This window comes from Diabrotica virgifera, chromosome 1 (genome assembly GCF_917563875.1).
Source record: "Diabrotica virgifera virgifera chromosome 1, PGI_DIABVI_V3a".
NCBI lineage: Eukaryota > Metazoa > Arthropoda > Insecta > Coleoptera > Chrysomelidae > Diabrotica > Diabrotica virgifera.
The window spans coordinates 236,277,227-236,296,177 of record NC_065443.1 but is presented as its reverse complement, the minus strand read 5'-3'; the positions used below and the strand labels follow the sequence as shown (position 1 = coordinate 236,296,177).

The 18,951-nt window shown below is 31.7% G+C and overlaps 1 protein-coding gene across 2 annotated transcripts in view; it reads right to left on the bottom strand.

The window, feature by feature from the left end:
- Positions 1 to 18,951, bottom strand: part of LOC114326729 (condensin complex subunit 3-like) — a 162,065-nt gene that overhangs the window by 27,401 nt on the left and 115,713 nt on the right. For both annotated transcript variants that reach the window (XM_050648039.1, XM_050648047.1), the window contains exon 9: positions 10,937 to 11,350. In XM_050648039.1, coding sequence (XP_050503996.1) covers positions 10,937 to 11,350 — 414 coding nt within the window. The remainder of the gene's footprint in view (positions 1 to 10,936; positions 11,351 to 18,951) is intronic.

Sequence of the window (18,951 nt, the reverse complement as noted above, 5' to 3'; positions counted from 1 at the left end):
ACTGTCGTTAAAATATAAACTAAATAAATAAAATATAATTTGAAAACAATAATTTGACATTATTATGACATTATATTTAACCTCCAATATTATGACAGACCTCAGTTACCATGCCCCGGAATCTCATATGGAAAAATTGGGGAATTTCCCCCACCACTTCCACACCGCTCAGCTAAAGAAAGAGAAACGACAGCCTTTCTCGCTCACGAAGACTTTAACCAATCATTTATGTTAAAACACCATAACACCATACCTGAATGTCACAAATAAAATAATCAAACGAGGCTTAACTCGACGATGTCAAAAGTAATGACAGTTAGAGTTAGTAGTGCAAATACAAATAATTTTCTATTAGTTTACAGTTTTTATTGTATTATCTGTAACGATTTATTCTTAGTAATTTCAATTTCAGTTGGTTCCTTATCCTTCGTTTATAAAGTGTAGTGTGTAGTTTTGTTTTAGTTGCAAAAGAACTTTGGTATTGTGTTAAAAAAAATAAACATGGTTTATTATTGTTGTGTACAAATCATAGAAAAGTTAGAAAATGCATAGGTAAATAGTAATTAGTTTATAACTGTTTTATCTGAAACAACAAATAAATACACGTACCTATATTTAGAAAAAAATTGTCTAACTTTTTTATATCCCTTTTCCTTACTAAATTTGACAGCAAAAATAACATATTTTGCAACTTGAGAATTCCGAATAATTTATGAGTATTACTTAGATATTATTTAAATAAAATACTTTAACAAGCTTAGTAAGTTTTGGTATTTTATTTTAATAATATAGGTGAGATTATTTCTTGTAAAATAACAAGATATTTTCCCAATTCTGTATCTTTTATACACAGCGGACATTCCAACATCTAGTACAACTACAGTTGCAACGTATGCAGACGACACTGCTATCCTGGCATCCCACACAGATCCAACAACAGCATCAAGGAATCTTCAATCAAACCTAAATAGAATTCAGCAATGGATGAAAGTATGGCGCATCAAATCTAATGGAACTAAATCATTACATGTAACATTCACGCTACGCAGAGAAACATGCCCCCCTGTATATATTGATAATTGTCTAATTCCTCAATCCGAGGACGCCAAATATCTTGGCATGCACTTGGACCGCCGCCTTACTTGGAAAAAACATATTTTTACAAAACGAAAACAGCTTGGACTTAAATTGAGAAATATGTATTGGCTCATTGGACGCAATTCCAAACTATCTCTGGATAACAAAATTTTACTCTACAAGTCCATCCTCAAGCCCATATGGACTTATGGGATTCAGCTATGGGGCACTGCTAGCGTCTCCAATACAAACATCTTACAGAGATTTCAAAACAAGGTGCTGCGTTCCATAGTCAATGCGCCATACTATGTATCCAACGAGGTGATTCAACACGACATCCCCCTAGAATCCGTGAAAGAAGCCATACAACGTTTTAGTGTTAAATACTTTGATTTGAACGAGTGTTAGTGCATCCTAATGCGTTTGCCAGACAATTAAATGTGCGGGACGTCTTTGAAGTGCGTAGACTAAAACGGCAACTGCCGTCCGACTTAACCAACTGAACGTAATCAAAAGTGTATTCAGACTGATAAAATTTTAGTTTTAGAATTGTAAAGAGGTTACTCACTGGAGTAACTCTCTACATGTCTATATTTTTTACCATAACAAATGCTTAATGCCCAATGGGCAGATTGTTGTACTCAATGGAGTTAATAATAAAAAAAAAAAAAAACAAGATATTTTAATTAGTAACGAAATTGCCCGCAAGAGGCGCTAAACGGATAAAATTAATGCTTGTCCATTTGAATTTCCCGCTAAATGGTGATTAGTTAACACATCGCTCGCAAATGGCGTAAGGAACCAAATTTTTACAGTGAGTTGCCTATCTATCTGGTAATACTATATATTATTTATCTATGTCAGTTACCATGTAAAATCTCTACAAATATGTAAAGTGTGTCCACGGATGGGGTGCCCAAGAGGAAAAACTTTTTTATTTTCAATTTTAGCGAAAAATGTCATTCTTGATAAAAAGTTTTGCTTGTTCTAAAACCCCATAAAACGAAATAAAATAAAAATTTTTAAATCCTGCTTAATTCTGTAGCGAATGTTATGTAAATCCAAGTTAGCCAAGTTCGAAATCGTAACAATAATAACTTGGGAGAACAACCCTTTCGCTTCTTTGGATTATAAAGCCAGACGTTGTCGTTCTTCTTGAAACATCCAGTTATTTTATAATTAAATAATTATTAATCCAATAATTTTAATAATGAAATTTATCACAAGATAAATTCTTTCTTGAACGCTTAACATTGTCGAAAACAATGACAATTCGCAAATTATTTATCGGAGTTTACAGTTACTAAGCTACATTGTGGCTTAGCAACACTAGATAATTGTTACAATTTCGAACTTAGTGCAAAAATTTATAGGGATTTACATAAAATTGGCTACAAAATTAAGCAGGATTTAAAAAACTTGAATTTTATTTCGTTTTATGGGGTTTTAGAACAAGCAAAACTTTTTATCAAGAATGACATTTTTTGCTAAACTTGAAAATAATTTTTCCACCTACCTCTACCGAAAGTATACTTTTCCGGACCTGATTGTAGGGAGCAAAGTTGTACTTTTCCTCCCTAGGGAGGAAAAGTAAAAGTGACGTCATTCATGAAATATAACTTATTGACGCCCTGTACAATATCTATTCTCTATTACGTAAGTATCTATACATTTTAACGTTTATTTATAAAACACCCAATATTTTGCAGAATGGTAAAAAACAGTAAATTGTTATTTTGATTTAACAATGTTTACATTAATAATTTGACTTATATTTGACAGTTGACAGTTATATTGTACCTACTTGTTAGTTTTAATTTTAATAAATTTTGTTGGTTAGTTACATAAATAAATTAAGTAAAAATGAAAAATGACTTGTTATTAATTTGAGGAAGGTGGAAAAACCATATGTATAACATGGGAGTAAAGTGCCTTTTCCTCGCTTGAATGATTACTGCCCTCCGCTACGCGTCGGGCAGTAAACTTCATTCTCGGGAGGAAAAGTAGCACTTTCCTCCCTTGTTATACAAATAGCTATTTCCTCTTGGGCACCCCATCCGTAGACACACTGTATAATGACGTCATAAAAACTCGTCTTAATTCTACCCAATGAAACATCCGTTATAATAGGAATGGCATTTCAAGGAAATCTGATTATTCCCTATATATTTTTTCAAATTTAGAATATGGCAACAAGGGGAAAATTACGTGCATTCCTTATTTTTTTACTTTTCCTATACTTTACATTACATTGGAGATCAAGCATCCTAATACCTCTCTTCAAAAAGGGAGACGAATCGGACCCGTAGTATTACAGTGGAATTAATTTATTAAACACAACATAAAAATTAACAACCAAAATGATAAACAAACTGAATGAAATTATAACATTAGCACAAGAACAACAAGGTTTTAGGTAGGTAGAACAACAAGCTGGCAATGAAATAAGACAAAGGGATTCCCTAGTTCTGTATTGTCAAACCTGATAATAGATGAAATAAGAAAAAAATAAGAACTAAAAAGGATAAAAAATGGGAGAGAAACACCTTAATAATCTGCTATGCTTACGATGAAATACTCTAAAAGTAAAGATGATTTACAACGTATACTGCACCAATCTAATATAACCGCGAGAAAAACATTTTATGTTCCCCAAAAAAGAAAAAATGCATGGTTTTAACAGCAAATCAAGTAGTGTTGCCCAAAATCGGTCTTGGTCTTGCAATCTTGGTCTTGTTCTTGCGTTTTTGCAAGACCAAGACCGCCTAATTTGAGCAAGACCAAGACTTACCGTGCAAGATTTGAGCAAGAACAAGACTAAGCCTGCAAGACTCTTGCGTCTTGCAGTTAGAACTGAGGGTCGTTTTAGAGAGTATATTAGTTCGGGTATATTCTTAGATACTCTCTGAGAGGCAAAAAAATGTTTAACAAAAATTTGGAAAATTTGACTTACGCGCATTAGGAACAATACCACAAACATACATAGCGAATCAAAATATCTATTAAAATAACACTTGACACATTTGACACGTACTCAGAGATCATTATTACAATGCAAAAATAAAATATTTTTACACACTTTCCCAGCAGACGACATCTTCGCTCTGAAATTAATTGACCAGGTTTTGAGAATAGCCGGCCTTTAATAAATTATTATTCTTGCGTTGCGACCTTGCGATGCCGACAATAATGTCGTTAAAAATCTGTAGCTGATCTTATCGGTAGGTATATAGAATAGTAAGACTATTATGTATATTTTTTCTGTTGATTGTGCAATGACCTCATTCAGTTAGACAAAGTTTGCTGAAAGAATGCGGCTAATACTTAAAAGTATTAATAACGAGTCACATTAATGCAGATAATGCCGTGTAAACAAAATAACGAAATATTTAATAACGATATACTGTCTACCGAGGCATTGAACAAAGAAATATTACAGTGAAATGTACGCAAGACAAAAGCACATTTATAGCAGTTTTTTCTGTAGTTAAATTAAATTGTTGTTCTGAAGCTATTTCCTTGTGGCATTTTTATGATTAATTATTTATATGGGAAATAAGCCACAATTAAAATGAAAAAAATAATTTTATTAACGTTTCGACACCCAAATCGGGTGCCGTTGTATTATATATAAATACCGTTTAATAAAATTATTTTTTTCATTTTAATTGTGGCTTATTTCCCATATAAATAATTAATCATAAATTAAACTGGTCATTTGTTTTATCAATCGACTGTTCTTTTGTTACTCTTTGTGTTTGGTGATATACATTACTCCAAGAAATTAACGCACCACGTTAAAAACGGGTCATCGTTGATGTCTTGAATTTCCTAAACCTGTTGTCCGATTTAGTGATATTTTAATATGTTATATCCTTATTCTTTAACAATATCGCTGTAATAATACTATTGCTAGGCAGGTAAATTGTCATTGTATACCGGGTGTACCAATCAAACTGTGTTTTTCTTCAAAGTTCGCATCACCCTATGGAATATTCTAGCTTATAAAATATTAAAATTAAAACCCAACTAGCCTCATATTTTCTTATCATTTTGTTTTTTGATTCATTCGCTTATGTTGGAGAATAAAAAGTTACGTACTTTTTTAGCTAGCCATGTTTTTCATCAATACAGGGTGTTTTTAAATAAGTATGGCAAACTTTAAGGGGTAATAACTCTGCACGAAAAACTAATGACAGTTTGCTTTTAAACGTATGTTCGCAAATGCTTCGTTTCCGAAATAGGGGATGTTAAAATTGTTCTTACAAACTGACGATTTATTTATTGCTCTTAAACCGGTTGAGATATGCGAATGAAATTTCGTAGGTTTTAAGAGGTAGTTATTACGCATTTTTGACATACAATTAATATTTTAATATTCACCAATGGCGCGCATACCTACGTGTAACCGGTTTGTTTAGAATTACCCCTTAAAATTTGCCATACTTATTTCAAAACAGCGTGTATTGATGAAAAACATGGCTAGTTATTAAATAACCTAACTTTGTTGTTATCCAAGCGAATGAATAAAAAAACAGAATGTTAAGAAAATATCAGACTGTAGTAGGGTTTTAATTTCAGTATTTTATAAAGGCTAGAATATTCAACAGGATGATGCGAGAAAAAACCATAGTTTGATTGGTACTGGTACGGTATCCGGTACCTATAGGTACAACGACAATTTACCTTCAGCAACAATATTATTACAGCGATATTGTTAACGAATAAATAATTCAAGCTTAAAATTTACCTACTCTGTTACGTTGTTCTAAGATATGTAATAGGCTAATGGGCAACTGCGAGACTTGCAAGACTCTTGCTGCTAGACCAAGACCAGGTGTACTGTTGCAAGACCAAAACCAAGACTGTTTAAGTCTCGTCTTGGTCTTGCATTTTGGGCAACACTACTACTAAGATGTAAATTAGAGTTGGACGGTCAGATAATAGAACAAGTGAAGTTTTCTATCGATTTGATATCGAAATAGAAAAAAATCCCAACAGTCTAAAAGAGATGATGCTCAAAGGCTTTCTACAACATGGAAAACGCTACTGAAGAAAAAGACCAAAATAAATCAGACAACGACATCGACGCGTATTACCCCTGCTGCCCCTCCAACCTATACAAGGCCAATAACAAGAGCAAGGAACCGTTCGGGAGAAGCGCGTCAAGATCGACTATATAAGTGACCGTATCGATAAGAAGAATCAGTTTACTTCAAGCAACACCGAGAAGCGGAACTACCTGACTTAATAGCAAGTGCCACCTTGTCGAAACGTCGTCAAAATAATGATTTTTCTAAAAACCAAAGTTATTCAACGCGGAGACAAACCCGTAAGTATGTATAAAAAAACAAGTATCTATAAATTTGTTCCTATGAACTACGCAACCAATAATACACTGCACCCACCACTTACCTAACAGTCTAAATAAACCAAAGAGACGATGCTCAAATACTATAACATGGAAAGCGGTACTTAAGAAAAAGACAAAAATAAATTAGACATCAACGCGTATCACCCCTCCTACCCTCCAACCTATACAGGGCCGATAACAAGAGCCAAGAACCGCTCGTGCGTATCGCGAATAAAAAAATTTAGTTTAGTTCAAGCAGCAGCGAGAAGAGGAACTAGCTGACTCAACCAAAATTATTCAACGAGGAGACAAGTATGTATTTAAAAAAACAATTATTTATAAATTTGTTCCTATGAACTACGCAACCAATAATATACTGCACCCACCACTTATAGTATGGTCATTGATTATAAATATTCCACATTCCATAAATGTAGTTGTTAATCAATGGTATGGTATAACTAGATCCAAACCCAGATATTCAAAGTGAAAGTTATCCTCCAACACCAAATTGTTCTATATGGTCCACATAATGTTCAGAAAAAAGTCACACCATTTTCAGCGTCGGGTTTGGGGGAGAGAGGGGGAGAAATCGGTAAATTCGTAGTTTTTTAAGTTTTTCGTCAATATTTCTAAAACTATGCGGTTTAGCATGAACAACCTTCTATACAAAAATGTTCTACATTAAAGGGCCTAGCCGGGTAAGATGGTGAAAAGTGCCCCCAACTCAATTTAAATTCCATATAGGTCACTTTTTAGCACATATAGAGGAACTCACTTTCTGAAATTTTTAGCCCCCTAGGTGGTCACGTGACCCCCCTAGAGCCTAATTAGGCTTTTTATGTTTTTATTTTTTATCTCAGCCGCGTCAAGAGCTAGCCAAAAACTTTATTTAAAAAAGTTGTAAGTTTCAAAAAGATTTATATGAAAAAAATTTTTTTAAATTCTTTGGCGGGAAATTCGAATTTTTAGAACAATTTTAAACTTTTAAGTAACTCTGAAAAAAAAACTAAGACACTCGTTTTTACTAAAATCAATTATAATGTGTATTTTTGCACAATCTTTCACCCTAAATTTTTTCAGATTTTTAAAATTGGTGAAACGTACCTTTAAAAATAAAAAACCGCATTTTTTCGGTTTTTTTTTTCGTTTTTTTATTCAATTTTATACATATTTTTCAAAAAAGGTAACACCGTCACTAGAATAGGTAAAAAAATTAAAAATAATTGGGGTTTGCTTAATAAAATTTTTTTGTAACGCTATCCATTTTCAAGATACAGGGCGTTGAAGAAAACAAAATTTTACACATTTTTTACGATTTTGCCGAAACTACTGGCAACATTGCAATAAAATTTGGCAGGTTTTAAGAGGTAGTTATTGTGCATTTTTTGACATACAATTAAGAATTTTATATTCATCATTGGCGCGCATACGGGTAATGGTCTGAACTTTTTAAAGAAAAAAAGATGGTACGCCACTGACATATTTCAAATTAACAATCATTTTTGAATTCCTCGTTCCATTTGTGACAAAAAATCTATCTTCCCATTTTTTCATACGAAGCGCCGTTTTGTTGCAAAAAATAAAATATCTGAACGCTTCCAAAGTATTCGAATTAATTTTTATAATGGATGTATGAGTTATGTATGTATAATATGTAGAAACTACTAGAAGTTCGAATGCTTTGTAAGGGTTAAAATCTTTTATTTTTTGAATAAAAATGGCGCGTTGTATGAAAAAATAAGAAGATAGATTTTTTGTCACAAATTGAACGAGGAATTCAAAAACGATTGTTAATTTAAAATATGTCAGTGGCGTACTATCTTTATTCTTTAAAAAGTTCAGACCATTACCCCTATGCGCGCCAATGATGAATATCAAATCCTTAATTGTATGTCAAAACATGCATAATAACTACCTCTTAAAACCCGCCAAGTTTTATTACAGTGTTGCCAGTAGTTTCAGCAAAATCGTAAAAAATGTGTAAAATTTTGTTTTCTTCAACGCCCTGTATCTTGAAAATGGATGGCGTTACAAAAAAATTTTATAAAGCAAACCCCAATTATTTTTCAGTTTTTTACCTATCCTAGTGACGGTGCTACCTTTTTTGAAAAATATGTATAAAGTTGTATCAAAAAACGAAAAAAAACCGAAAAAATGCGGTTTTTTATTTTTAAAGGTACGTTTCACCAATTTTAAAAATCTGAAAAAATTCAGAGTGAAAGATTGTGCAAAAATACACGTTATAATTAATTTTCGTAAAAACGAGTGTCTTAGTTTTTTTTTTCAGAGTTATTTAAAAGTTTAAAATTGTTCTAAAAATTCGAATTTCCCGCCAAAAAATAAAAAAAAAAATTCGTATAGAGATCTTTTATAAACTTACAACTTTTTTAAATAAAGTTTTTGGTTAGCTCTTGATGCGGCTGAGATAAAAAATAAAAACATAAAAAGCCTAATTAGGCTCTAGGGGGTCACGTGACCACCTAGGGGGCTAAAAATTTCAGAAAGTGAGTTCCTCTATATGTGCTAAAAAGTGGCCTATATGGAATTTAAATCGAGTTGGGGGCACTTTTCACCATCTTACCCGGCTAGGCCCTTTGAAACAAAAAAGGCCCTATGCATAATCCTTCTAAAATGAACGGTTCCAAAGTTACGGAGGTAGTATAGTATAATTGGTCCAAAAAAGCCTAACTCAGACATTAAAAGTAAAAATTTTCCTTTAACACCAAATTGTTCTATATGGTCCAGCTATTGTTCAGTAAAAAGTTACACCATTTTGAGCGTCCGGTCTGGGGGGGAGATGGGGGAGAAATCGGTAAATTAATAGTTTTTTATGTTTTTCGTCAATATTTCTAAAAATATGCTTTAGCGTAAACAGTGTTACGCTACATGTAAGCGTAATGTTCTACATCAAATTTAAAACAAAAGGTCCTAGACATAATTGTTACAAAATCGACAATTCCAGAGTTACGGGGGTGAAAAGTGGAAGTTGTCGATACTTTTTATATTTTTTGGGCAATTTATAATATTTTTACTGATTGAAAGAAATTTTCTTTAACAGGATTTGCTATTTCAGTGGCCGATGGTATGTTAGTGATAAGCCCTCAAAGAAACGTCAACCTCACCCCCCAAAATCATCATAGATTGCCCAAAAAATATAAAAAGTATCGAAAACCTCCACATTTCACCCTCCGTAACTCTGGAACCGTTGATTTTATAACAATTATTGATAGGACCATTTTTGTTTTAAATTTTATGTAGAACGTTTTTGTATAGAACATTGTTTACGCTTAAACATAGTTTTAGAAATATTGACGAAAAACGTAAAGAAACTAATAATTTACCGACTTCTCTCTTATCTCCCCCCCAAACTGGACGCTCAAAATGGTGTAACTTTTTACTGAACAATATGTGAACGATATAGAACAATTTGGTGTTGGAGGAAAACTTTTACTTTGGATGTCTGGGTTTGGCCTTTTAGTATAGTATAGTTGATCCAAAAGATGGCATAACCCAGACATCCAAAGTGAAAGTTATCCTTCAACACCAAATTGTTCCAAACATCCAAAGTAAAAGTTTTCCACCAACACCAAAATGTTCTATATGGTCCACATATTGTTCAGTAAAAAGTTACACCATTTTGAGCGTCCGGTTTGGGAGGGAGATGCAAACCGGACGCTCAAAATGGTGTAACTTTTTACTGAACAATATGTGGAGCATATAGAACTATTTGGTGATGAAGGAAAACTTTTACTTTGGATGTCTGGGTTAGGCCTTTTTTGGACCAATTATACTATATTACCTCCGTAACTTTGGAACCGTTCATTTTAGAAGGGTTATGCATAGGGCCTTTTTTATTTCAAATTTAATGTAGAGCAATTTTGTGTAAAGGGTTGTTCATGCTAAACCGCTTAGTTTTAGAAATATTGACGAAAAACTTAAAAAACTACGAATTTGCAGATTTCTCCCCCTCTCCCCCTCAAACCCGACGCTCAAAATGGTGTGACTTTTTTCTGAACATTATGTGGACCATATAGAACAATTTGGTGTTGGAGGATAACTTTCACTTTGGATGTCTGGGTTTGGGTCTAACTATACCATACTATTTTTTTGGACCAATTATACTACACTGCCTCCGTAACTTTGGAACCGTTCATTTTAGAAGGATTATGTATAGGGCCTTTTTTATTTCAAATTTAATGTAGAACATTTTTGTACAGAAGGTTGTTCATGCTAAACCTCATAGTTTTAGAAATATTGACGAAAACGTAAAAAACTACGAATTTACCGACTTCTCCCCCCTCTACCCCCCAAACCCGACGATCAAAAAGGTGTGACTTTTTTCTGAACATTATATGGACCATATAGAACAATTTGGTGTTGGAGGATAACTTTTACTTTGGATGTCTGGGTTATGTCATTTTTTGAATCAATTCTACTATCATACTATTACCGCTTCACTACTTATTTAAATTTTTATATAGGATATGATGATGATAAACTTACCGGTCTGGAGAATACGTGAATACCAATCTCTGCAGTTTTCTTATCCACAATGCTGCACAAGCCATAACATTCAAAAGCTTTGACCCGTACTGAATCGTGTTCATGAATAAGCAGTTCTTGAATAAAATCCTCCTTTAACGTTCTCAGAGCTGTTGTTAATTGAGTCACCTTGGTGGAGCAAAGAACGGCATAGGCGATATCCAAACATTTAATAATCGTGAAGAGATCTGTTTTCTTCTCAACGTGGTGTGCTTGTCGTTCCTGTTCGGTTTGAGCGTTTTTCAATTCGGTTAATTCCGTTGATAGAATGCTTATTTCTTGCTTCAAGCGTTCTGCCTCTATGAAGTTTTGGTTTTCTACGGCAACTTCTTGTTTTGACTTTTGCTCGATTATTTTAACTGTCAATTGTGAAACCTATAAAGTATAATAGTAGTGGAGTCAATGTAGATTTTACTTACGAAATATATCTAACAAGATAGAACTTTTTTATAATTCCATTAAGAAATGTATAATAATAGCATAACAGTTAACATAAAAAGTTCTACTCCAAAAGTGGGTGTTTAATTTTTTATTAAACGAATTAACTGCAAAATTAGTTGTTTTTTAAAATACCTACGAAAATATAAATTTAAGAAAAAAACTGATGTGACCATTGAAAAATTCAGAAAATTTTACGCAAAAGACTATATTATAAAGATTTTTCTAACATTATAAATCTACAACTTCTATAATTTTTTATTCGTATTGCGCGAGTCACCCCTCTCACAGGCATTGGCGAACTGTATGGCAGCGTTCGGCCGAGAGCGCAGTTGACTGAATTTAACATAACTTTTTAATATTTTTATCAATTTATTTGGAAATTAAATATTACAAATTGGAAATGAAAGAAGAACATTAAAGCTATTTTATATTACAAAGAAAAAAATATGTGCATAAGGACAGTGTGGACAGAAAGTGACAAATACATGAATTTTGTTTAAAAATGTGTTACTAAAACAATTTTACCTATAAAAAAACTCCTAATACAAATTACTTTTCAAACATCGTACTAAGCGATGTTTTATCAAAAACATCGTAAAAATGATACGACGTGTCAAAAAATAAAATTTTTGAAAACTTCCGTAGTTTTACATAATTACTATCACTTTTAAGAGGATATTACTCAAGTTTAAAGGGCTATATTACAATTTTATAGATGTTTTTTTAAAGCTTAAGATGTAACCTTTAAAATGCATTAAATTATTTTACTTTGAAAATGAAATAAATAACTTCTTTTTGAAAATATTAGGAAAAATAAAAAAATGTAACGTGAAAACCGAAAAATATCATTTGAAAAAATGTCAGTCACATTTTTTTTCTGTACAACTTACCTAACATACATTTAATAACAAACTTGAAAATAATAAATGTTAAAAACAACCTTTTTGACTTCTTAGACAGTATGTCTGCGTAACTTTGAACCATATTATGCGAAACTTTTTTATTATAAATTTTAAGAAAAAAAGTTATTCTTCATGAAATGCTTTGCATGATTTTAAATCTAAGGTGCAACCATCAGATATCAAATTTTATCAATTTTATATGAGGTATGTCAAAAAATATGAATTTAGCTCAATCTCAACATACATCAAGAACAGATACTACTGAGAAATCCCAGATATGCAAACAAGCATGGGACAAGGATCACAGAGCAGAATAGAAAAACGAATTAATAATCATGAAAGAAACAGACATGAAACAGAGAAAAGTCAAAGAAGCAGCCCTAATTCTACTTAGCGAAGAAAAATGTGTAGCAAACCATCAACCGAATGCGACAGGTTTGGTTGACTATACTAAATAAGTCAACCATAAGAACATATCAAAAATAGCGGATTAACACATTGCGTGCCACGCTTTAATCGGGATAATACTCTCAGGTACCACTAATATCCACGGCCATGAAAGTTAGTCATGTCATACGTGTATATCAAAAATGAGCGACGTGGTCCCTGGCAAAATAACTGTGTCTCTCATATATGAGCGACGTGGCACGCAATGTGTTAAAGGAAATCGAAGAAAAAATCATCGACAATCATACGTAATACATATGCAACACACAATACACAAACACACTCTATGTACAAAAAATTTAAAAACCTTAATTTACACATCCACATCTATGAAAGACATTTCACAAACAAATTAACACAAAAAACGGTCAGAATTTGTTTTCAACCATACAAACAAAACAGTTTTTTTCAACCACACACTTACTGTAAGATCTAGGCAAAGGATGTCAATTTTTGAAAAAACATACAGAGCCAAATAAATCTAAGTTCCTGTAGCTCTCAGTCTCTCATTTTAATCATCTGCCTCAATCACTCTGCTATCTGATATTTAGCTATTCCACAACTTACTCTCATTCAATTACTTTTCATCAATCTCAATTTTAACTTTTTAATATTTTTTGAAACAACAACTTTTACTCAACCCCTCTCTCTTCATTTTCTCCATAAAGGTTATAACTTAGAAAATCATACTCAATTATTCATTGTCCTAGATATATACATATAAGGACAGAATAATTTTTCTAAACCTTTTATAACAACTATTATTCTTAATCAGTGTTGAGTAATGCTTACATACCCCATAAACTTTACTATTCGCGGTGTGCAACTACTTGGAAGGGAAACGAGAAACGACCGTGCGCGAGTCGCGGAGAATATTGCAACTATCTTAAATAATTCATATTGTCAATTGAAATTGTCAAATTGACGTATATTTCATAACTTCTGTCATTGAAGCAGAAAAATTATATATTGCTCCACAATATTGATATGATATGCAATTATTATATCAAGGTAAATTTAATTAATTGTATTTTGCTTGCAGTACTGCATTTTAATAACTAATTTTATTTACTACATACAATTGTTTACGTTTGCATAGCATAACCTGCATCTTATTTTTTCTTCTTATTATTTTTTGGACTATGGCCTTGACAATTATCCAGCAACCAGGACTAATATAATTGGCCAATATAATTAAAAGTGCGAATAAAAGTACAGAGCGTAGAAATAGAGGTCGCTTTGCCGAACTTGCACGGTCCCAATAGTATGAGTATCAGTTACATTAATTCATCCTCCATACCAATATATACTTTTAAGTCCTCCTTTTTTAGAAATCTACACCAATACATACTGTTATGTAATCATATTAAAATATCAGTCATACAGAGCTCCCTGTCTCATAGTTCTACCACCAGTCATACCTTTGTTGACTTTCTCATTTCATTCAGTTAGGTATATCAATCATCTTTGTGTTGGATCTTAAACAAATACTTACTTATTAGTCCAGGGCGCTTCTGTTTTGAGATGGACGTTGAGAGGTGACTCAAATTTTTTTGCAGAAATGGTCCGGAACATTGTTTAAATAATCAAAATGTCAAAAAATTAAGGAAAAATTCGATTTTTTTCTTCGTTTTTTGATTATAACATAAAGTATTCATTTCCGAGAAAAGTTGTACCAACATAAAAGTTGCGTAATTAAATTTCCTACAATATAGAATTGGTTAAAAATTTAAAAAATAGTCACCCTTGTTGCAAAATAGCAATAATTGCGAAAAAACCATACAAAAACAAGTATTCGCATTTTACGTTTTTCAACCATTTATGCTACACTTAGGACCTTCATATTTTACCCATAAAAACTTTATGATATAGTTAAGCAACACTGTAAATTTTATTAAGATCGCTTTAATAGATTTTGCAGAATACATTTTGCAATCCAGCTTTCGCAAAAAAAATTCATTTTTTTTAAATGTTGCAGGATTAAAAATAAAGCAGATAGCAAGTTGAATTTTTTTCTGCTTATAGAAGTGTACTGTACCTTTCATTTGCAATTTGCAAAATTAAAATCGATTAATTACCACGTCGTCAGGAAATTTAATCACGTTAATTTTCACCAAAATTTCTTCCAATCTGTATCTAATATATTATTTTCTTACTCTATATTTTGTTGTATTTTAATATTTTAATTCCACAAAAATCAAACTAATTTTATTATTGTTTGTGAAATATTGTTTAAACAATTGCATATGTTTAAAAATAATAAACTTTTATTCTTAATAAGTTAAAATATATGAACAAAGAAAGTTTTTGCTAAAAAAAGTGTTATTTTAAAGGATAGAGTATGTGTTTTTTTGCAATAAACAAATTTATTTATTTATATCGAAATGTAATAAAAATTAAAATGTATCAATGCTTATCAAAGGTCATTGGAATGTACAATCAGACCAAACTATCCGCTGTCCTGCGCGTAGCACCAATATTTAATGTTTATTTAAAAAAATTCCTGACACCGTGGTAGTTAATCGATTTTAGTTTTGCAAATTTCAAATGAAAGGTACAGTACACTTCAATATGCAAAAAAAATTCAACTTGCTATCTGCTTTATTTTCAGTCCTGCAACATTTTTAAAAAATGAATTTTTTTTGCGAAAGCTGGATTGCACAATTTATTTTGCAAAATCTATTAAACCGATCTTAATGAAATTTACAGTATTGTTTTACTGTATCATAAAGTTTTTCTGGGTGAAATATGAAGGCTCTAGGTGTAGCATAAATGGTTGAAAAACGTAAAATGCGAATACTTATTTTTGTATGGTTTTTCGCAATTATTGCTATTTTGCAACAAGGGTGACTATTTTTTAAATTTAACCAATTCTATATTGTAGGAAATTTAATTACGCAACTTTTATGTTAGTACAACTTTTCTCGGAAATGAATACTCTTAAAGTTATAATCAAAAAACGAAGAAAAAAATCGAATTTTTCCTTCATTTTTTGACATTTTGATTATTTAAACAATGTTCCGGACCTTTTTGAGAGGGAGGATAACTCAAATATTATTACTTAAGTTATTTTCAAGCAATTTCTACAAAAAAATTTGAGTCAACTCTCAACGTCCAAATGTACTAATATTTTTACAGATGCGCCCTGGTCTATATATAAACCTTAACCTATACATTTCCTTCATCATATTTAATAGTTTAAAAAATCTACTTATTTTCTCTGCCCTAAATGCATTTGATCATATGGCCATATTATTCTTTTTACAACTATTAAAACAAAATAATATCTTTATTTTAAAATTCACCGCATGTATAGTTGGTTGCCTATCTTTATTAATACACTTATTTGAACCCCGCTGACAATTGGTTTTAAGTAACGTTACTTTCATCCGTATATTATTCTTGTCAGCTTAATAGGAAATACTTATAATCCCAGCACACGCTGTGTGTTGTTATTATTGAATTTTATTACAAATGATTTTTAAAACTAGTGGCTAGTGTACCTAACAACATATCAGTTCACAAAACTTCATGTTACATTGGGTGCATTCAGCAGACGCAATCGCTAACTAATCGATTAGTAATCGATTTGTGATTTACATGCTGAATGCCACAATTTATGTGGCATTCAGCAGAAAATCACTAATCGATTAGTTAGCGATTGCGTCTGCTGAATGCACCCATAGGGTGCATTCAGCAGACTCAATCGATGACTAATCGCTTAGTGATTTTCTGCTGAATGCCACATAAATTGTCGATTAGTTATCATTCGATGACTTATCGGTCGCCATTTTAAACATCGGTTTTGAAATATGATTACTTAGCAAATCAAAATAAGATTGACGTATGACGTGTGTGTAACACGTATTTTTAAGTTAGGTATCTTTAAAAAAACATGAATTGAAGGCTGAAAATGGGCTGAAAGGCATATAAATCACGCTGATAAATATCTGAGCTGCTTTGTTGGATTATTCGTATGTACCTATGGTTTACCTATGTCGCAAGAAATTCAAGAATTTGAAACTATGTATGAATTAAACGGGGTTATCCATAAATTACCATTTCATAATAATTTTCATTTCTGTTCTTGAGGTTCATTTTGAAAAATGTGACAGTTGTCATAACCTATTTCGTATGTACATGAAAGTATACCATTCAGAAGAATTGTTAGCGATTACACATCGCTAAGTAATCGATTAGTCATCGCAGTTTTCTGCTGAATGCAGCCATTGTCTCGTACTGTCATTAGTCAGAAACGTCTTCTCACCTGTCACCTGTAATCAGTTCGCTTTCACCTTGCTCTTTGTGAAGACAGAAAAATCGACTCAACCACCCACATGCTCGTGGTATAGTCATATGATGCTTTGAGGTATCTTTCTAAATTTCATCCATCGCCAGGATTTAATATTCAACACGTCAATGTAAGACTTTGAGTCGAAATTTTAAGGGTTTTAACCCATGTATTTTTGGTGGCTTAGCATGTAGAGTATAGTCTAATTTTTTATCTTGGTCAACCTTTAAATTTTTTACTTTGTCTTTACTAATTATGGTTATACTTATTTTAGGCTTATAACCTAACAAATAAATAAATAAATAAATATACCTTTTACACACAAGATTTTTTCTTCAATTTTTTTTAAATCTAAGTTATACAATCTTACCAGAATTTCTAGAAAATATCATTTTTGATAACGATTTCAGGAGTGGAAATCGAAACACAAAAAACATTCATTAATTAAAGAAAGTATTTATAGACTGGTTAAACAATGGGACTCAATGTCTTAGTATCAACAGAAACTTCGCTTGAATTTGTTAAATAACAAAAAATAATCTTGGTAAAAATGATAATCTTGCAAATTAAGCTAATATGTAATACCAAAATGAGTACCAACACACTGGCGTTTGAACAAATAGGGATGTTCACTAATTTTTAAATGTAGTTAAATTTAATAGATCATAAAGTATATAGTGCTAATAACTAATAACCGACAAAAAGCTCAAAAGATGGAAAACATAATACATTGCGTAAACAAAAAGAGATGAAACTAGTGGAGATGGAAATGATCGTTATAAACGTACAAATTAACAATTATATTACATAGTTTCCCATTTTTAGACGTATCAGACGAGTATGACAACTGTCACTGTGACAGTAGAATTTTATAAAATACTCCTGTCACAGACGTCTAAAGGTGGGAAAGTATGTAATGTAATGTTAATTTATACATTTATAACGTACCTCCTCTAACGTACCACCTCCACTAGTTTCATCTCTTTTTGTTTCGCAATGTATTATGTTTTCCATCTTTTGCGCTATTTTGCCAGTTATTAGCGCGCTTATCACTGTATAAAAACGTAGCAATCATAAAACTGTTTAAAAATGTATATTTTTAAGATAAATGAGTTCATAATGTTGATTTTCTTAGAGGCTAGAAAAACGGCTCCTTGCGGCGAGGCTACGGCGTGTGACGTCAGCAGTCGTATCGGCTTTGATCGACGACTAGTTTTGTATACTTATTTACGAAGTGTATTTGAATGTGTCCAAATAAGTGGTGTTTTGTTCCTGGGTGTGTAAATACCTCTAAAAACAATTATTCTGACAAAATTTTTACTACAATTCCAACCAATTTAAAACGTAAAAATAAATGGTTTGTTGCAGCTAAAAGGGACTATCCATAAAACCAAGTTTGTCTGTTGTGAAGATCACTTTATTGTAAGGTATGGATCTTTTCCTAAATAAATGTGTTTTTGAATTACTCATTTTTACTGAATTCTATGATATGTTTTGGATTTAAGTTAGCTTGGTTATAAAAAAATAAATTATAAAAATTCTTAATACAGTCGAAAACTTCGTATTTTGTACTTTTAAATATCTGTTTCTATTCTAAAAATCCAGGCAACGAAATAGGTTAGCAATAAAAATTTTTACAAAAACAAAGAGTACCTATATATAGGTTATACCTTATACCTATAGTATACCTTATAGTTTATGATATGTTAATTTGTCGGGAGGCTTAAAAGACTTGGTGTCTATAACATAGTAATAAAGTATTTATTACTTGACAGACCCTATAAACTAGACACCATTTAAATTTGTAGGAAATTGTAGATAAAAACTTTTTGGTTTAGTTGAAAAATATTTTATTAAGCGGTACTATTTTACTACAAAGCATTCCTTTACCTAAG